This window comes from Contarinia nasturtii, unplaced genomic scaffold (assembly GCF_009176525.2).
Source record: "Contarinia nasturtii isolate CC-2019 unplaced genomic scaffold, AAFC_CNas_1.1 Cnas_scaffold_928, whole genome shotgun sequence".
Lineage (NCBI taxonomy): Eukaryota > Metazoa > Arthropoda > Insecta > Diptera > Cecidomyiidae > Contarinia > Contarinia nasturtii.
The window spans coordinates 1,063,943-1,085,923 of NW_022198275.1; the positions used below are offsets into that span (position 1 = coordinate 1,063,943).

The 21,981-nt window shown below is 35.0% G+C and overlaps 1 protein-coding gene across 4 annotated transcripts in view; it reads right to left on the reverse strand.

Moving 5' to 3' along the window:
- Nucleotides 1-226: 226 nt before the first annotated feature.
- LOC116342831 (homeobox protein cut) overlaps nucleotides 227-21,981 on the reverse strand; it is a 187,098-nt gene continuing 165,343 nt past the window's right edge. For 3 of the 4 annotated variants that reach the window (XM_031770596.1, XM_031770593.1, XM_031770595.1), the window contains exons 6-8: nucleotides 6,041-6,365; nucleotides 4,637-5,954; nucleotides 227-4,531 (exon numbers count right to left, since the gene is read on the reverse strand). In XM_031770596.1, coding sequence (XP_031626456.1) covers nucleotides 3,173-4,531; nucleotides 4,637-5,954; nucleotides 6,041-6,365 — 3,002 coding nt within the window. In that variant the 3' untranslated portion in view covers nucleotides 227-3,172. The remainder of the gene's footprint in view (nucleotides 4,532-4,636; nucleotides 5,955-6,040; nucleotides 6,366-21,981) is intronic. The other variant, XM_031770594.1, reaches the window with a different exon arrangement.

A 21,981-nucleotide genomic window follows, 5' to 3' on the forward strand; every position in this document is an offset into this window, starting at 1 on the left:
TAAAGATCCTACTTTGTTTCTATTCAAACCGAAAAGAAAATGTATTTGTTTCTTTCTTCAAAATGTTTGTTTTTAGATGTTAAACTGTTATTACGTATTGATATTTTGCAAAAATTGCATAGTGTATACTAAATTTGTTTGTTTCTTTGTTTGGTTTTTCATTCAAATATTCGTCTTAATTCATCATTTTTTTGTTTTAATTAGAAAATTACGTATTTTTATGTTTTGCCTTTGATTTTAATTCTCATTTTATGTTTATCATCGTATGTTTTGTGTTTGTTGTGGTAATTTGGTTTTTTTGCTCCTCAATTTAATTTTCTTTTGTTGTCGTGATGTCTAATTTTGACACCCGGTTCATTATACTAAAAGTGTCTTACTGTAAATGGTTTTCACTAATTTGACACTTTGATATCGATATCCCTTTTATACCTCTCTAATCTTTCGCGTATATTTTTTTTGTCATTTGAGACATGATCCGTTCCATCAAGTAAAATATATCAAAATGCATCTACGGATCCATAACATATTTATCTAAAAGTTAAATTGATTGTAAATCCAAAATAAAGAAGAATTATACCAAATGCCTCTGGCATTTGTGTGTGTATGTATGTGAATTTGTCAAGCATGTTCCAACGGAAAATGTCTTTTTTTGACTGTCTCGTAACAAAGGAGTCGACTACACATTCGGAAGAAGAAAAATAATTTAATTCAATTGATTGATTTGATGCGATTGTTGTTGTTTTTTTTTGTGCATACATTAATTAGACTTTTATTTCTATTTCATTTTTTAAATCATTTTAACAAATCAATTAAAATTAGTTTAATCCACAAAATTTATGTCTAGATGCTTTTTTTCAATTTTTTTTTAAATGTATTGATAATATTCATTTTTTGCTTTTCTCCTTCATAGATCTACAGTAAATATGCATATAATATATTGAATTAACCTACTTAAGCGAATATTTTGTTGTTGTTGTATTGTTTCTTATATTCACAATGTCAACAGAACAAAAGAGTTCGGTTTTGTGGGCCTGTGAATTTCGGAAACTATAAAGAAAAGAGAAAATCGTCTAATTGGTTTTTTGTGGTCTCTTCACTTTTCGATTTTGCTCATTATTCTGAAGCAACAGTGTTTTGGTTTTCTTTCACATTCGCACATCAATTTTTAAAGTTTATTTTTATTTTTATCTTTTTGTTCATGGTCGCCATTTATTCAGCGGTCAATGTTCACCTAATGTGCACAATCAAATTATGAATTAGAGGCAGTTGTATATTTTGAAGTTCATGATCTAGTTGTTCTTTTCTTTTCTTGCTTGTCTTGTTCGATATGCATACAGGTATTTTTTATTTTCATTTCATCATTCAATATTTCACGAATAGTTCCATAAATTTTGGAGTGTCACTTAATACTAAAAAAAATTGATCAATCAATTAAAATTTGCGCGCAACATATCTGTCGTAAACGCGCTGTAAATACTTTATTTACAATATTTTGTATCTCGGTAAATTAGGTTTCAAACTTGAGAAAAGGAGAAAATACTAAAGAAAACAGACGAGATTAAATGAAATATAACGATAACGATACTTATTGTTCACTTTGCGATGGGAAGAAATTAAATGCCATATTCGTAAATTCATGTACACAACGGAAAATTGAAGATAAATTGTATCTTTTCTTCGTCAGAGGGAGAGCGATACAATTCGATTTGTTTAAAAACAAAAACAAAAGAAAGTGTGAAACGATCGCGCGCTGTGCGAACTGCAGACATTTCAATTGGATTTTTCTTTTTTTGTATTCGATTATTTGGTTGCTTTGAGATCAAAATCTAGAATTCGTAATGCTTGATGTTGACCTTGCTCGTATTCTCACTTTCATTCTTTTATTTTTTTATATTTGAATGTCATCGAATTGAGAGATTTTTTCTTTTGTGTCTCTTTGTGTGTATTTTTTTGATTGATTTCGAGCTTAAATCTTAATTCTTAGTTTTGTTATTTATTTCTATGCATTTGCTTGGTTTTCCTCTTGCAACCGATCGCAGCAAAATGCTTTGGCCGGTGCATCCAAACTGAATGCGAATAAAATGCGAGTACGAGTCCTACGATTTAAGAAATTGTGATTATCAATATATATATATTTAAAGAGAAATGTGTGTGTGTGTTTGTTTTTCATAAATATTATTTTTTTGTTTTGTTCTGTTGTTCCACATCGACAGCAGTGAATATTCATTCATATTCGGCAAGAATAACATTTTTTTTCGCTGTGGAAAACGCAATTCAATCCACCTCACACCTAACAACAGTCTTATTTACATTGAATTCTGCATCTACATTAATTTATTTATTTTGTTCACTATCATATAGTCTTGCGCGTATTTTTTTTTTGGATCGCTTAAGCATTTTCAGTAGCGATTTCACACTGCATAATTTATTATAGATTTATAGACACAATGATTTTCCTCTATTTCATTTTTTCTCAATTTGAATGCGACTCCGAATCAATCAATTTCAATTTTGTTAATCTTCTTCCTTTTTTTGTTTGCTTCATTTCAATGTTTCCATTTAAACATCTAAACATAAATAATCTAGTGTTAAAAAAGTTACTTATATTGATATATAGTTTAGGGATAAGGATCAAATGAAATCAATAAACTTAAACATTTTTTTACAACTTTTATCGATTGATTCATTTTTATAAATTTTTGCACGTGTTTTATTTTTTATCGGCATGAATTTTATGCTTTGAGAGTTTTCTTTTAGATTTTGTTTTTTTTTTTGGTTAAAATATATTCATTGATGACATGACCGATGTTTCAAAAGTTTTTCAAACTACTTTTGCCAGCTTTACTGGTCGTTTAAATGTTGAATGTGTAGCTTCTTCATACTCTATGACTATTTACAAATAATTTCTATAAGTTAAACATTAGAAAAAGAAAATAATGATTTGAAAGTAAATGTTTTGAACAAAAAAACTTATTTTTTCTCTCTCATAATTGAGCATTAGTTTAAAATCTAGTAATGCTCAATTGATTTCATACTAAAAAAAATTCCATCAATTTTATGATTAACTTAGAAAAAATGGACTTAAAATTCACTGTTCATTTTTGTTAAATCGTTTTTTTTAGATTGCACTAGTTTAAGCAGTTTTACTGCTTAGAACGCGTCTAGTTGGATTTTAATAATCCCATCGATCGCTGTCATCGGATTCCTTCTTAACGACCGGTAAATCGTCATTGGACACTGTTGTTTTATCGTTGGTGTTTTTTTCCAATTCATTGGCTTTGCCAATATCATTTTCGCTTGGTGCATCGGTGTCCATGTCATTGTTATTTTTGGTCGATTTTGCATCGTTTTCATCATCTGAATGGGCATCTTCGTCGTCCAATCGATCGGCCGATTGTGGTTCAATTCGAACGGTCGAATCATCTTGATCAAAGTCATTATTTTGTTGCATCACACAAACGCCATTGATGATAACTTCATCGTCGGTTGGTGCCCGATTAGCGGCGTTGGCATCATTATTGCCAATATTTAATGGGTTTTTTTTGTCATCTTGCCACATTGGATTCAACCATTGTGGTGCGGCCGGTTTGCGACGCGATGAACGTACATTTGATTGAATTGCCATCGGTGATGCTGATAAATCTTTATTTGATTCGGATTTATTGTCAGCATTATCATCATCTTCACCATCCGACATATTATTATCACCATCATTTTCATCATCTGAATAATCGTCACGTTCACGTTTCAAACCAGCACCCATACTCAAATCCAATCCACTCATTTGCTCTTTGAATGCATTCAGTGCGGCCAATTCGGCTTCATTTGTTGGCAACAAACCGCGACCAATGAGCGCCGCTAAATTTTGATTTGCAAAGAATGGTGGATATTGTAATGGTACACCCGACAAACCAATACGCTCTTTTTGCAATTCCATCAATCGTTGATTTAACAAAAGACGAAATTGTACTGGATCGAATGGGGCGCCAGTTTGATTTTCACGCGTTGGAATCGAATCGGATGGTGCACCATGCGGTACTTGTTGCTTTAAGCGCATACGATGATTATGGAACCAATTGGTGATTGTACGTGTGGATAGGCCTAGTTCAGTGGCCAAAAATTCAATGGTGCCAACATTTGGATATGGATCAAGGGCGAAGGCAAGACGAAGTGCTTCTTTTTGTTCTTCGGAGAAGAGAACGCGTTGCTTTTTATTTGGCGGTGCACCAGACGATCCAACGGAACCGGGTCCCGGTGAATTTGATGCATAAAATTCGGATGTATCATTGCTGCTGGTATCTGAGCTATTGTCTTGCATTCCTGGACCGGTTGATCGGCGACGTTTGTTTGCTTCGCGTCGTTCATTTTTCAATGCTTGCAAACGATCTACATTGTTGGCATCGGATAACCATAATTGCATACGAATAAATGGTTCACGTCCTTTGATACTGAGCATATGCCATGGCTTTGGTTTTGATAGCAATTCAGACACTGAACCTTGTGATAAGCCCAAAACAGCTTCACCGAAAATCTACATGAAAGAATAAAAAGAAAATATTTCATTTAAAAAAAATTGTTTTTTTTTTTTCATTGAAAAATATTCTAGTATTTTCAAAAAAAAGGTCCAATGAATTACCTTTTGTCCAATGTTATTGGCCATAAGTGCTTCCTTGATTTTGGTTGTGATTGTTTGAGTATCCATGTCTTGAGTGAGTGCGGCCATTTCATAAACGGTTGGCGACATATGCTGATGCATACTGCGCATTGCATTATTTTGTTGCGGTGAATGAACCGGAACTGGCATTGGTTTCTTGTCTTCTGGCGGAAGTGTAACGCGATGAAGTGGTGGTACACCGGGCGGTGTGAGTAACATTCCTGGATTTGGCATCGACGATGATTGAGATGTGGCCGATTGTCCTTGTGACGGTGGTGGTTGCATTTGTGTCGATGGCATTTGCAATTGTTGTAAATGCATTAAATGTTGTTCTTGTTGCATTTTTGACATTTCGCTAATCATTTTTTGCATCGGTGGCATTTGCTTGGCAATGCCCGATGGAATTTGTGGTGAACCACTGTAATTACCGGTTCGCATCAATTTTTCGGGTGCAATTTTATATTGACTTGCAACCAATTTGTGTACCGCATTTTCATCTTCCAAGAACATTTTCATGCGAATAAATGGTTCGCGTCCTTTTTGCGTAAGCATATGCCATGGTTTTGGGCGTGCCAATAAATCACTAACGGAACCTTGTGACAAACCCAAAACAGATTCGCCAAACAAACGTTGACTGATCGAATACTGTGACAATGCCTCTTTAACACGGCGCACAATATCTTCGGTATTTAAATTGTTGAACATATCGAATTGCTGTTGGGTGATTGGCGGCAGAACAGCTTTTAATGGTCGTTGAGCACTGGCATGATGATTGGGCATCGGTGCTTGTGTGATTAAAGAGTTTGTGATGGATGCCATGCGTTGCAATGGGCTGGCAGCAGACGAGAAATCATCGGTTGGTGTCATGGCCGGTGGCAAAATCGAATTACCAATCGGACTTGGTGCAGCCGATGATGCTGTTGTTGTTGGTGTTGTGCCCGGTTCTGGTTTGGCTCGTACCATATTGAATGCAGATAATGAATTGCGGCCATCATCATTGTCTTTCTCTTCGGAGCCCGAATGTTGTCCGTTCAATTTTTGTGATTTATTCGCTTGTGCTTGAGCTTGTTGCTCTTTTTTAAGAGATAAATCTTGAGCACCATTCAATGCTTGCTGTTGCAATGCAAGCAGTCCAGGAAGATTTGGGAAATTTGGAATATTTCCACCGCTTTGTTGCAATTTGGCCAGTTCACGATAATATGCTTCGAGCGCCATACGAATGTTATCCTCCGGCATTTGCGACGTTGCTGTCGATGGGACTGGTGGCATGCCACCGCTTAAAAATTGTGGAAATAGAGAACTATAATTACATTAGCATATTTACAGAATACTTTCGTTTTAATTAATGTGAAAAAATGGAAAATAAAGAATGTTTGTTGTACTTACTTTGGGAATGCGTCACGTGTCATTAGTTTAGCCAATTCTTCTTGATAAATGCGAGCCATTTTCTCGCGTGAAATGTCATCACTGTCATATTTACGCATACGGCGTGCATCCTTTGAGAACGGTGATAGGCTTTGGTTATGCAATGAGTCTAAATCATCGTTGCTGCGTGAATCGTCGTTGTGTTGTTGTTGTGATAGTGACATTTGTGATTGAGAACCACCGAGAGATGGTTTCATCATGCTCGATGCTTCGGATAAAATATGAGCGATACGATCATCACCCATACTATTATCATCTCCACGTCCGTACGGTGGCAATCCAGAATCTGTAATACACAAGAAAATGAAGAATATTTGATTAGTTTTCTATAAACACTGTACTGTTTGTTGTTTTTGTTTCATTTTTGTTTTTCTTTTTTTTTCGATTTTCAAAACAAGTTTGTACATAAGAATAGAATTCATGACACTTGAAGCAAGCATCAAGCATAAGAAAATGACGGATTGCCGATATGGTTCAGTGAATAAAACATGCTCTATCTGTTGAAATTAATCAACGCACTGAAGCTTGAACAGGAAAAAAACAGATCCACGCTACAGCGTTCACATTGATGGGCCAGCGTACAAGAACGATTTCATCAATCATTTCGATTTTTAATGATATTTTTGTTGTTCATTCGTTCGTTGACGACGACCAAAATCTATTGATATACAATTTTTGTTTCTTCGTTTTGGCATCCGATCATTGCGTGACGATAAAGTGCCATAAATGAAGAGTAGCAAAAGAGTAAAAACATGCGAATGAGATTAGAGTTAAATGACCAAAAATATCGTATAATTAAAATTCAGTTTTTTTCTTCTTTGGATTTTAATGATGACAATGGCAATGAAAGAAAATGAGAGACCAATAAGAAATCCACAAAAAAACAATACCCAATGCAGACAGGCAAGTGAATCGATGCTATCGGCAAATTGGGCTAAGAAGTCCGCCAGAAACACATTCGATCAATGTAAGAACAAGATGAAGAACGGAAACCATCATTAAAATATAATTTGTCTAAAACTATAACAATGTGGTAACGATACGAACGATGCCATAAAAAATGATCAACCGCAGCCAGTGACGATGACCACCATTTAGATGGCAATACATTTGAGTAAACAAAATTCCATCTATAGATCATTGGTATTGGTCATCAAGGTAAGACAATCAAAAATTATTAAATTTTAAAAATTACGGCGCAAAATCGATGTGCCAATGACTGTCTGTACTCAGTAAAGAATACAGAGAGTTTCAAAGAAAAAATTCAATCTATTTTCAATATTCCGTACTTTTTTCTCACACATAATTTTCTCCCCATTTTCTATGGCATCTAATTACATTCAATTCACCGGGACAATTCGACCAAACAATCAACTTGAAGAGGAACGGGAGAGTGTAAAAACTTGGATGCACGAATCAAATCAACGGCCGCTGGCATCTTTGAAATGCCACACTTGAAATCTATTATTTTGTATTTAGCGCGTAGCGTGAATTAGTTTTTTTCTCGTTCGTTCGGAAAAAGCTCAAATGAAAAAAACAAATCACTTCGACGTCTTGTTTGATGGTAAGAAAAAGTGTCCAATTTGTGTAGCACACGAAGAAGTGATGTGTTGTCTTTTTTCTCCACACCGAATGGAATTGTTATCAATGGAAGCGCGACTGACATCTCATCCGATGGTGTCGGTTTGTATTCGGTTCATTACATTAGAAATGGCCTGTAATGAACTGAAACAAAATGCATGGCAAGCGAAACGTAAAGCAGATTGAAGACGAGAAAGTGTGTGTGTTAGCGCGCGCGGTTACAGCAACAGGCTTACAAAGTATCAATCAAATTAAAATCCATCAAATCACGCGACAGATAGGCGATTCGGTCGTGCTGAGTTTTTCTCGAGAAAAATCAGAAGCATTCTTGTCCCACTCTTTCTTTCTTCTAAATGACTTGTAATGATGACGGGCGTCGTGCGCACCCAAAAAATCGACCACTCAGCTGATGACTTTGTGTATAGATTTCAATTTTGATGGACCGAAGGCACAAGCGTTACAATCACTATACGCTTCATTATTTCTAATTATTTATGCGATTGGCAACGGATACACTTTTCGCTCTCCTATTGATGCGTAATCGCTCTTCAATTCACAAATTTAATGAACTTTGCATTGGAATTATATCAAAAGCAAATGCCAAAATCACATGTTCGACTATCATTTTGCTGTACAACAAAAAACATCGTTCAAATTGTCTATTCGTCATCGGATATAGTCATTTGTACGAAAAAAATTGCCTTGTTTATCGAATATATTGCAATTTGAAATACGTTATGCGTTCAAACTTAATGAACAAGTTGTTTAGTTGCTATATTTTTGAATCGATGTTATTTTTTCTCATTCTATGTTGTATCGTTCAATAAATATAAAAGCGTATAGAAAATTGCGTTATTGAAACAAATTCCTATAATGCGTTTGCAATGAATCATGAGTGAGACCCTCTTCGTGATGTTGTCAATCAAAAAGCAATTTTCTGTATAAATTCATCGTGCGCTGATGTTTTAGTCGAGTTTCATATCCCATGCCGTATCATTGTCCTACTGGCAACGCAAAAATTGACAGTGAATATAGACGAGAATTGAATGTTTTTTTATTTCATCCGATTTCTAAATATGCCTATTTTGCCATCATTATTCGATTCATAAAATTATATCAATTTTTTTGTTGTTGTTGCTGTTTAAAAAAAAGATGAATAGATATAATGATGGATTACAAATAAACGGAAATACGCAGTGTATTTCGCATAAATTTCCATTTCACCGCATGCCAACTGATTGACTTTGAAGCAGCGGATGAATTGAATTTAATTAGAATATTATGGAAATATAGAGCACAGCAATTCCAATTGAGTGATATGAACTTCAGCGTTGTTTATAACAATCGACGCTTCACAATTTATCCAGACGTGATTGAAGTTTAATAAAATTGATAGATAGCACAAAATGTGTGTGCGCTCTATTTTTCATTTTCATTTAATTTTAAAATAACAAATAGTTTTATACCCGGTGCTCATTGATTTGATTGCAATAACCGCACGTCATTCGTTCTCGTTTTCTGTTGACACCTCATTAAATCTCTTTGCGCACTTGAGACTTGAAGCAATAAAATGCGAACATTATTTCATGACTGGTAATTGAACGGGGCAAATAAACGGTTTCTCGTTTTTTTTATTCATTCATTCATTTGTCACTGTGGATGTGTTGATTAGCTGCTATATGTGTAATAAACTTGAAATCTAAACTGGATTTTCTGAGGCAAGTCATTTTGATTGGCATATTTTATGTTACGATTAAAATTTATTAGAAGCGAGCAAAACACTGCTCTCGAACCTACGTAATTTGGTCAGTGCATTCGCGAGAGATCAAGCAGTTTAAAAAAAAAAAAAGTGTATGAAGAAGATTTTTTATATCCCATAGGAGATGAACGTTGTGAGACCAATTTTCGTTGCTCGAAAACTTCGCCTTGTTGAACAAAACTTTGCAAAAGACAAGAAAATGTTCGATGAGAGCCACCCCGACAACGCACCAATAATTTCAAATTGGCATTCATAATTAAGTTATTACTCATTGCAGTGTACAGAATAAGATAATACACCATCGGCACCATGTATTATAATACAATGACAACGAGAAAAAAAGTTTTCTAATAAAAATGGGAACGAATTTCCATTCATACATCTTAATTTTCACCAATTCAAATCAAATGCCGGTTCTTTTGGCTTCGGGTGAGTTGTTTTTTTTCCTTGGGTAGTTGAATTCGGAATATGCCCAGTCAATTTATTTTTATTGTCATTGACAAAGAGAGACACAACCAAAAAAAATTAAATGAAACGCAACAAAATAAAAATGAAATAAAATTCAAAATGAATGAAATAATTTATTCACCCTGATTAATTGATTTCACTTGTTATAATATGCGCTACCTTTATAAACGCACCAGTACAACAGTACTTGCAACACGGTAATCGAAAGACGAACTTCAAAACAAAAACACAAAATTTATTTCTTCATTTCAATAATAATTTTTTTTGTCGCTGCCCCAGTTTAATATTCAAAATGATGTGAATGGCGACACACAGAAGAAGAAAAAAAAATACAGCGAACATGAAATGGATATTGACAATTGCATGAAATAGAGAGCGAAAAAAAAGTATGGGGAAAAAGTCGAATATAATCAGAATAAAAATATGCAAACGAATAAATCGAAGTCGAAGTTTTTTATGCTAAAGAGAGCGAAAAGCTATTTTTTCGCTTCTTCTGTGGGGCTGTAAATTAGTTCGCCTACATTTCATTGTGTATGTGTGTGTATATACATATTTCGCGCCAGTCAAGCGTGTGTATATTATTTCTGTCGATTCGGCAAATATTCAGTCAATTTCGAGGCCGATATTGACTGTCGTCGTTGATTTGAATGTAATTTTTTTGTCGATGGCTTTTGATAATGTTCGCCATTGGAACATAAAATACAACAACAACGAAAGCCATAATAGCAATATAACATTCATGTTGACGCCACTTTAAAAGGGAGAACGAATCGCGCGCTACTCAACGAGCTCAAAAACCGAAATTCGTATCGAATTGAATTGTTCGTAGTATGTATCGATAAAATATATTTGTATCACGCCAAATTTCGAAGTGAACGAAATAGTTTATGTTTCAATGTGGCGGAAAATATTTCCAATATACACAATGGTTTTAATATGCAAAGTCAACTCTATCAACTCATTTTTCTTCTCTTCGTATGTCTGTGTGTTCAATACGATTTTTCCGATAGTAATTCTGCTTGTCGTGTTTATTCGGTATAAAGTAGAGTGAGCAAGAGAGGGAGAAGAAGGAGATGAGAAAACCGAAAAAAAACACACCACCAGCACATACACATTGTTGATTGCGGTAAGTATTGGAGCAAGAGAATAAAAATAACACACAAAACAAAGAAATTATCGGATTAAAGGAACGAAACAGCAGCAACAAAAAAAACCTAAGCGATGAAAAAAGAAAACAAGGAAAAGGACGAAGTCGTATATAGCGTGATTTTCAATCAAGATTAAATAATTTCGTATTTTTTTTCACCATTCGTTTTCCACTACAAATCCGTTTGAACGAATGTGTGTTCGAAATGAATAAATATTATCGCGAACGTTTTCGAGCGCGAGCTCATTCGGTCACATTGGAATGGGGTGTGCAATGCAAGCGATCAATTAATACATTTGACTCGTGCAATCGGTTGAGGTCCACTTGTCACACACGTTCACCACACCGCGTTCGCCGTCGACTCCCCGCTCATTTATGTTCGGTTTTTACAAGACTGATTTCTATTGACCACGCCGACATAATAAAATGCTAATAAGAAAGGAGTAAAAAAAATGAAAATGACCGTTCTATTGATTTTTGAGCGGCCAAACGACAAACCGCATATCGAGGGGATATCGAGTCAAAGTTCACATCATCGAATTTCAAGAGGGTAAATGACGTATCATTTTCAGAGATAAAAAAACATACATACGTATCTCTATTATTGGATAAGACACAAACGTGCCAATCCCTCTCTTATGTTCGAATGTCAAACATCTTAACTTCTCACCCTTCGATCAATTTGTAAATATTAAGCCATGTTTACATACATCGTTTCTCAATATGTTATTGCTTTAGTCAATTTGAAAAAAGTGATTTGCGTTTTTCGTCTTCTTTTTTTTCGCACAACGACTGTGTTCATCCTTCGTAATTCGAAGCCTATTTAGCGCATTTTGGTTTGCCAAATGTCGGCGGCAATACATATAAGTATATGTACATTAAAAAAAAGCCGCCGCGAAATAAAGAGCACATTCGGAATAAATTGAGTTAAACTCATGCGAACATTTGAATAAAAAGCGCAAAGTATTTGTGTACACAATGGCAACAAGCGAAAATCGTTCAATCGTATTTTATACTCTCTTTTCCCCCCACACACTAACGCGCATTCAATTCCATTTTACACCATCGTGTATGTGTGTACTACATACGCGTTTTTTAAGGAATTTTTTTGTTTGTTTGTTTCGTCGTCGTTGTTGTTTTCGGGTTTTAACGTATGTATATTGTATATTCGTTTGACGTCACGCCACATTGCTAGACGATTCGATTTATAGGTTTCGATGAAAACCGTATTTTGTGTGTATGTTTGCAAACAACGACTTTGCGGCAAAATAAATGAACTGTGTTTGGGCAATTAAATTTAATCGAAGATTGGTAAAGACTTATGCAAATGATGTGGCTTGTATTTTTCGATAAATCAAATCGGTAATTGCCAGTTTAATAATGTTGTGGTTAGTGATTAACCAGCAAAACAATGATGATTGTTTCGATTCATATACACACACACGCGAACAACGGCAAAGATTTTTATACACAATCAAGACACAAAAATTGGCGGCACAAACTATTTGACGAAATACAAAACACTCCATACACAATACAAAATCGATTTACACCGATTATGCGGCATTCTTTGCGACCATATAATTCAATATATAAACGATTTAACCATTAAACATATGTAAATCACATTTTGATTTCGAGCATACGCTCGATATACATTTTTCGGTATGCATTTTCACGAACGATACAAAACTATTTAGAGAGTATAATGTATTTTATTCGCTTGTACTATTTGGCGCTTTATGGTTTTTTTATCAATAATTTCGGTACCATTTCGATCACAAAAAACCACACACACACATGTTGGATTGAGAGCGAGAGAGAGAGAGAGAGAGAAAAGCACGGTAAATGCGAACACATGACGACGTTTCGGATATGTTATACCGTATGTAATAAATTAACTTGTAAATTGTTATAAATATGTATGCATATTGCATATGCATATGTATAGAGAGAGAGAGCGAAAAAAGCCCCCGAGCTTATTAGTAATCCATCAAGCGAACGAAAAATTATTTTACCATTGATGATAATTGTTTTGTTAGTTGGAAACTGGTTTACGGTTCGAAGTTGACTATTTGCCATTTGTACAACAAATGTAAACTCTATACTTTGATCGAATTTCGTTCAGTTTGATTGTTATTATTGCATTTTGAAATAATGTCAATGGTTTCGCATAATATGCACAATTGCACAGGGTGTCACATACACATCAATTCTGACTGTCTCAATATGGGAAATTGTGCATTTTTCAAATCGTTTCGAATGAGGCTGTGGCGAATTGCTTGTGCGTGTATGCAGAAAATATGTTGTTGTTTCGCAAAGTTTTTCTTTCGTTCCATTCTTTTGTATGTGTGTGCGCGCGAAAGATAAAACTGCAATAAATAAATGAGACATTGTGCTGAAAATGTGTGCACACGGTATTTTCCGATATAAAATTTTGCCAATAAATTGCCTAGATTTCAAATTGTCATTGTTTAGCAGTGACAGTGATGGTGGTGGTGGTGCAATTGCATCAACATTGCATTCTACCAACTGCACTTCCGTCAAGTTAAATGCAAAGTTTTTTTCCTCTGCATTTTTTCCCTTAACTTGCGTTTGAAATTTTATTTAATCACTGTAATCATTTGATTGTTGTTTTCGAATAAAATTGCCATTTTTCATGCAGAATTTCAGCATAAATTAATGCACGAAAGGAGAATGACATATATAGGAAGAGAAGTGGAGAATGCACACACAGTCACACACAGACACACACACGAGAGAGAAGAAAAAAACTCGCTTGGCTAATCAGCAAAATCAGTTGAATGCAAGAGAGCGGCTCTTTTGAGTGGAAAACGATTATAAAAATGGCCTCTAATTTAATAATAAAAACAAGGAAGAGTAAAATATCGTGCCGGAACCCGCCAACCAAATGAAATGTCCTGCATTTTTTTCCTTTCACCATGTCCATCGTTCACTTTCCAACAATTAATTCGAAGTTGTTTTCAGATATTCTTAAAATTTATATATTTTTTCATTATCTGGATTAATTTATGATTTGCGCACATGAACGAAAAAAAGAGAAAAGGAATGAAGAGCGCGAGTCGGCAAACGGGTGTAGAGAGAATGTCACCCGAAAAATGACCGAAAGTAGCGACCGAAAATGAGATTACGGAAGCACAACTTTTTCACTCGTTTTCTCTCTGTGGTTTTTTTTTATTTCAATGAAATGCTGCAAAAATTATATACAATTTGCTGACTTCATCACCATATCGCATACATTATAATCGCTATGTAACCGCTTGTAGTTTTTGGTGTCGTTGGCCGTGTGCGCGTGTTTCCTTTACAACCCAAATAATTTTTGATCTGGAAATTGCTTTCGGTTTAATCGCGCTGCAGTTCTCGATCCTCTCTCTCTCTCTCTTTCTCTCACTTTTTCTCTTTATTATAATAATATTTCTCTTGTTCACTCGACTCGTTTTATCATTTACGATACGAATACTTTAATGCTATGTATATAAGATTCTAATTACCGAATATGTAAATTATAATGTGTTCAGTTTTTGCAGAGGTCCTGGTAAAATATGAATTATTGTAATGACGCGCGAGCGCATCGTAACGTCCACGTTTTTTTTTTGTGCGAACGCGCTCATTTCGAACGGCGGTGATGGTGGCTAAAACATACACCAAACCGAAACTAAAATATATTCAATAGCATAACAACATTTACAACACCGAAAATCACGGTGGATCTAACGACAAAAAAATTGTTTAAAATTTTCAAATTTATAATTTTGTAATTTATAACAATAAAAAGGCCGTTTCCAGTGGAATGGCTGAAGGAATAAAATTCAAAAACAAAAAGTAACAAGCGACAATGATGGCGGGATGTAGAGGATTGCTTTGTTGTGATTGTGTGATATTCTCTTTTGCGCCGCCGTTTAAGAAATTTTGTATTTATGCATATTTATTTACGTTTTGGCTTTGTTTTTTGTTCATGCTATCGGTTGCACCCTTCCAACGTTTTGTCCCGAATTCAAAAACTGTCTTCGGCACACGGATAAACATGAAAACGCGAAATAATATATACAAAGATACGAACAAATTTATAAGTGCTTTGTGTGTGTGTCTCTCTCTCTTTTTTTATTCTTTTTCCTGGTGTGTATGTGTAACAACTTAATGACAATGCTGCAACTAACAACATATCGTTGGAAAACTCTGTAAACATCTGAAATTTGTTATTTTGCTCTCTCTCTCTCGCTCTAGATGGTCTTGGTGCCTTTTTAGGCAAAAATTACGAGAGACAAAAACCACAAAAACACGTATTTCGTGAACCGATATAATATACAATTAAAAACGTGCCACATGCACTGAATTGTGTCGTACACAGTCTATGATACTGATCCAGAACTTGGAATTGAGGAAAAATTGCTTTCTAGCTTCGACGACAACTTCTATGAAATTATAACCTGTGCAATGCGCGTTTCGTTGAGTATGTGTGTGTGTATTTTAAATAGACGGTGTTTCATGCCGAAAGACATCCGAATATATCGAAACTGATAAGAATCTCTCTCACACAACGAGTGCGACAATATGTTTTCTTTTTCGGTTTTTGTGCAAACAATTATTTCGCCAAAAAATAATAAATGATTTTTTTATGGTAAAATATGGTACACAACGGTAAATACTGGTTTGTGTATAAATATGCATTGCAATCACATGGTATAAACGTAATTTGCGAGACACACACACACTCACTCACGAACAATGGCTTTTTAGTTTTGTTGAAGAAAAAAAACTCATTTTCATAGAATCTGCTGATTTGAGATTTCAACATTTTAAATTATATAAATGAATTTTGGTTTTCTATTGGTGTATGCCGTGAGATTTAGAATGCATTTTACCTGCTGCTTTGGTTCTGTTTTTGCGTTAAAAAATTGTATGTCATAAAACTATAAATTGTTCATTTTTATGGCTTTTCAAAGATTTTCGCTTTATTGCCCATAAAGGATTTTTACGGAGTGCGCTCATCGATGATATCTCTTCGGTGCGCCCGCTCTCTCGCAAAGCGCTTTGAAAATTTCACGATATTTCATCATATTCACAACCACTCTAGAGAATCGAACACAAAACTTGAGCTGAGTTCAGTTCGTTGCATATCTGCTCAAAAGTGTGCTATTGTCAGGTAATTAACATATTTATCGCATTATGAAACTAACGGAATAAATATATCTCATAAGATTTGTGGTGCGTTAAAGTTGCAGCAACATTGTTGGCATTGCTAGATAGCTTGGCAGCGGTGGCGATAGTGGCAATGGTAGTAGAAGGTTTATTTTATTGTTCATACCGAAGTCAAAGAAGAAGAAGAAGAAAAATGGAAAAATTTGTGCGCACTTTGTGGGCGTAATTGTTCAAAGTAAATTGCCCGAAGTGACTTGAGAAAGAAAGAATCAAACTGATTACCTTGATGCCTTCTCACTGTCTCTATTGCAGTCTCAATAAAGTCAACTTTTTTATTGAGTTCTATAATTTAACGTACGAATTATATGAGTTCAAATCGCCAACTCAATAATATAATGAGCACTGACAACAAGGCTCAAGGCGAAGTCAATGATTTTATCAAAATGTAAAATAACTGCATTTATTGAGTCTGAGACAAGATTGTTCTGTCCTTTTGTCAGTGACAAATATGTCATCACATCAAATGATGAAAATCACCAGACTTTGGTTTGGTTACGTTTGGTTCGGTTCATCGAAATTGCTAATTACATTTTGCCAGTCACGAACATTCAGTTTTCTATTTAAAAAGAATCGAAAGGAAAATGCTTTAAATTGAATGTTCTGCGAGTAAAAGCGAGCGTGCGCGCAAATAAAGAATAAAAGAGAGAGACAATAACACAGGACGACGAGTGAGAGTCTCAATGTGTTGCAAACAAGGCCACTTTCTTCTTGACATTTTCGCCACGGCTAAATTTATCGTTAATCGTTTTATTTGTATGCATTCAATTGAAATATTATAACGATTATTGTCTGCTTGTAAGTGATTTCTTTTTAGTTTGTCTTGATCTCTCTCTCTCTCTCTCTCTCTCTCTCTCTCTTCATTTCGATGTCGTTTGGGTGAATTGTGCGTTAGGCTATTTATTGGCACGTAATATGTTTGCTTTGTAAAACGGGCGTTTCGGTGTGTTCATTTTTTTGTCGAACGTTGTTGCTTGAGAGAATATTGTGTTTTCAGTTCGAAACGCCTCATAAACACAAACATTTATTACTTTTGAGGTAATGCCAAATGAACTAAAATACTAAATGTTTGATACATTAACAATGCGCCGCAATGCAATTACATTCTTTTGAATATATTGGCAAAATGATTTCGATTTGATTTCAGCCTTTTATTCGCTTTCAATTGAGAGCGAAAAAGAGAGAAAAGGGAAAGATTCGGAAAACGGCTCTGTCTCAATTCAATAAATTGCGCGTATTTTACAAACAACAGCTATATTTAATAATGAGATCGAATTAAATGAAGAAAAAAGGAACGAAAAAAAAACAAAAAAATCGCGCACAAACACAAAAACCATTCAGTGTAATTTATTTTTTAATTGAATTTCGAGAAAATGAGATCTCAAGTAGACATAAATGCAAATTGAACAACAACGACGATTGTTGATGGCGATTTTCATTATTTCGGCTTTCTGCATCAGACATATCATAGTTTCGATTTCATTCTTTTCGTTTGCTCTGTATCAACCACAAAAACTGTCTGTCTATCTTTCTTTCTTTCTCTTTTTGCGTCGCTTGCGTTGTCTTTCATCAAACGTGGCGAAATAATCAAAAGCGATCAAAAATATAATGAAATGAAATGCATATTTTTAAAATGCACTCTCGAATTCGTCCAATGAAATACCATTAATTTATACACGCTCATTTCGGTGTCGGTTCGAACGTCGTTTGATTTTCCGATTTTGCTCCGTACGAATTCTAAAATCGCAAATATTTGTTTTTCATTCTTGTTCTTGTCTGTTGTGTGTGTGTGTGCGTGTATGTGCTCACGTCATGTTATTGTTATTACAAGTGACGACGCATCGCTATCTTCGCACAGTCGACGGTCTGTGGATCGATGACAAAAAAAAAAAATTCTTGGTTTGTCGCCAAGAAAGTAAAAGTATCACTCATTCAATGCACTGTATCACTTGAGAGTGACGGTTGCACATTCGTGCCACACGCACATGCACTCTCTCTATCTCCGTTTATATTTATCATTCATGGTCTCATCGTGCATCAACCGATTCGATAATTATCATGCATATCTTCGATTCAAATCGTAAGAGAGAACGAAAAAAGCCCCATTATAATTACAGTCTTTCGATTCGTTGTATTGTTTCTTTTGTTTTTCTTTTTATGTTTTGCTTGAAGGATTTATATCCATCATCGGAATTTGATAGTTGCCGCGTATGTCAATGGCATTTAAACTTCGTTGACTGACTGAATGCATGTGTATGTTGATCAAGTGACTGAAATGTAAAGTACGTGAACTCTAACATTGGTTCATAGCGTCAATTGCATGCAATTTAACGAGAATTCTTTCGGGCTCTGGCATTAATTGGCTTCAAAGGAAAAATGAAACGCAAAATGAATTTGTCTGCTTTTCGCGTATTTGAGCATCATCAACATCGACTCATCGCATTGATTGATTTAATTAATTTATTGACAATGATTGGTGCTATAAATGATTGTGGTCAAATTAAAATCCAATTGGCCCAATAATTTTCTTCTCTCGAAACGAAAAGTCATAAACTACGCATTTTTATTTGCACCATCGAATTCGTTGGCGATCGCATGAGAACAGAAACAATCAAGTACAAGTGGAAGGAGACAAAAAAAATGTACTTGAGCCGAAGCGAATCATGACTCGTCAATTGGATGTGTGCATTGCGTTGTAACCACAACGCATGCAATCAACTCTGATTGGACTAAATAGCCATTCAATCAACAACCAGTCTATTTATATACAATACCGATAAATTGCCTTTCGAATTATAATGAAGTGGAATAGAGTGAAGCAGAAGCGAATCAATATCGTATCGGCATTCAACAGTCGGGTGGCTATTGGGTGTGCGTATGTGCAGCTCCACACAATATATAATTGTATATCCAATCAAAATTCAATTTAATTATTCGATCAATCGTTGTGCTATTTACACTTTGCTTCTCTTTCGGTTGTCTCATGAACAGCAATTGACGCGTTTTCTTTCATCTCGCATTTGTGTTGAGGTGAGTGTATTGTTCAGTTGGAAACACACGGAAAATGTAAAATTGGTTAGTGGATTTTTGTGTTTTGGCCAAAAAGCGGTGGAAATATTTTGTTTATTCAAATTTGCTGATATTCACTAAAGTGCGTCGCACCAAAACCATCGCAAAGCTATTTGGAAGCCATCGAACGATATGAGTCATTAATTTCAATGTGAAGGCGTTCAAGCTGAACGACGATTTCATTTTATAGTTTTTTTTGTCGCATTTGTTTAATTCCGTGCGCTCTCGCTTACTCGCTCGACAATGCTCTCTCTTTTCATTATTTCATCAAATCGGAAAGAGAACAACAAAATCGTATTTTTTTTATTTCGTTTGCGCGCAAGCTGAAAAATATTTAGTTTGGTGTTCAAATCGTCTCAAAACAATAAAATAAAAACGAATGCCAGCACTCACAAAGTCACATACAATGTAAAATACCTGTATGGTTAATGATTGTGAATTACATGTTCGATATTGTATACAATGAAAATAGACCCCAAGTCGAGATAGAGAAATAGCCGGAATGAATCGATGAACAATGTGTGACTCTAGCGCGCGTGTTTTTCTTCTTCTTCTTCTTCCTCTATTCGTTAATGGACGGCGGTTAATTAAAAAAAATCGAAAACACACGTCCAGCTAACTGAGAATAGAACAATGGGCAAAATAGATTTAGTTTTAATATATTCGAAGTGATGAAGGAAAAAACCGCACACATAACAAATCAAATGCGAACATAGAAAACAATCAACGACCAAAATCGAAAACAATAAACTGCACACCACACAAATTATATGCGATTGAGCGTGCGGGCGCGCGCGCACGCTGTTTGTTTTAAAATTCCCGCTTATTTAAAATTACACCGCTAAGCGAGAGAGATCTATAATTGAACAATTCGCTGATGGTTCTTGACCAATCGTCGATCGTTTGTTTCCCCTCTACGGGTTTGTGATGCGGACGATCTTTCTACAAATCGAAAGTCGTTTGAATTGGATGGACATGGTGAAGGTGTCAGTTAGAATTATTGCTGTTTTTCTTGGATACACACGCTGAACCTTCTTGCTGTATTGAAATCGGTTTTTGCCTTGTTCGGTGATGTATTGTGTTGTTCATCAGAGTCAATAGACCATGTAGCACGCCCGCATTTAAAACGATCAGACGTAAATTGCTGTATTTTTGCTCTTTGCACTGCAGCGTACAGTAATTTTCAATTCAATGAGCTTGTGTCAATCGTGCGATGATCGTGGCATTTTATTTAAAAGGATTTTCACTGTGATCGCTCATCGCTCATTCGCACACGTTCAATACGAATGATGGCATGAACACAAAGTAAAAAAAAAAAAAACAATACACACAATGGCTTTTAACATTGGTTATTTCTGTGGTTTTATGCTTTGTTACCTTCTAGTTTTCTCCCTTACTGTCATTTATTTATTTTTCTCTCTAAAGCAATCGCTTTCAACCGGAACCAAACACATTCGTAAATTCTTTTTTTTATTTCTTTTTAATGCAATTTTGTTGTTGCGCTCAAACTATAATAATTGAATATATTTTTTCTTTTAAATCGCGCGCACACACATTCGACGACACTAATGAGATACATAAAGTTCGAATGTAAACTGACAGGCGCATATACACAATTCAATCATCAACTATTTTCTTCAGAAAAAAAAAGACAATGAATTGCCTCTGTTCATTTGAACATTGTCGGGTTAATTGCATATTTTTGAGCGTGCGCGCAAATCAACGAAAAACGGATGATGGCTCTTTTCAAAAACTTCCATAGATTAAAGCACATAATTAAAAAATCATGTTTCAATACATTAATGTACGTCTAAGTCTTTCAAATAAATGGCACATTGAATTTGCACTACAAGATTCTTGCATGTAAGAATTTTTTCAGGCAAAACATATAATCGGCATTTTTGAAAACAACTGTTGATGAGACATGGTGTTTTCATCGATCGCTTATCCAAACATAGCATGTTTGTTTATTGAATATTGTTTATTCAATGCATGTAGTGTGTGTGTGTGTGCTCATTGAAACTCCAACCGCCTGATCGTAAGTGAACTCCAATTCTCAACCGATTTCGTCTCATTTTCATACATTCTGTGAATGAATTGCATCATGTGTCGTTCTTTTTTTCGAACATAAAATGATGTGTGTCTGCGTTTCTTCACTCACTCCACTCTCTGCCGACATATATCTTGAAATAATAATATCCGATTGAATATGATGATGATTATTGAGAGCGAAACGTAATTAAATGATGTCGATGCGATAAAATGACGAAAAAAACCAATGAAAATTCAATCATAAAATAAGCGCACGCTAAATATGAACACAAAAATTATTTCTTGATGTGACTTTTTTTAAATTGAAAATCGTTCTGTTTGATGTCGTTACGCAGTCGAAACGATACAAATACAAAGTGATTAATATTCATTCGCATTAAAAGCAATATTGGTCGGCTTTGATTACATCATCACCATGGATGAAAAATACGTGCGGCTCAAGTGGATTTTCTAAATCTATAGCATTTCAAAATAAAAATCTTTAAATTGAGCTCAATATTCCAAATCAATGCGTCAAAAAACGGTGTATCATAAAAACATGCACTCAATCGTTCTTGGAAAATTTGCATGACGAGGGGACAGGAATAACACGGAATTCTTCTTCTTCCT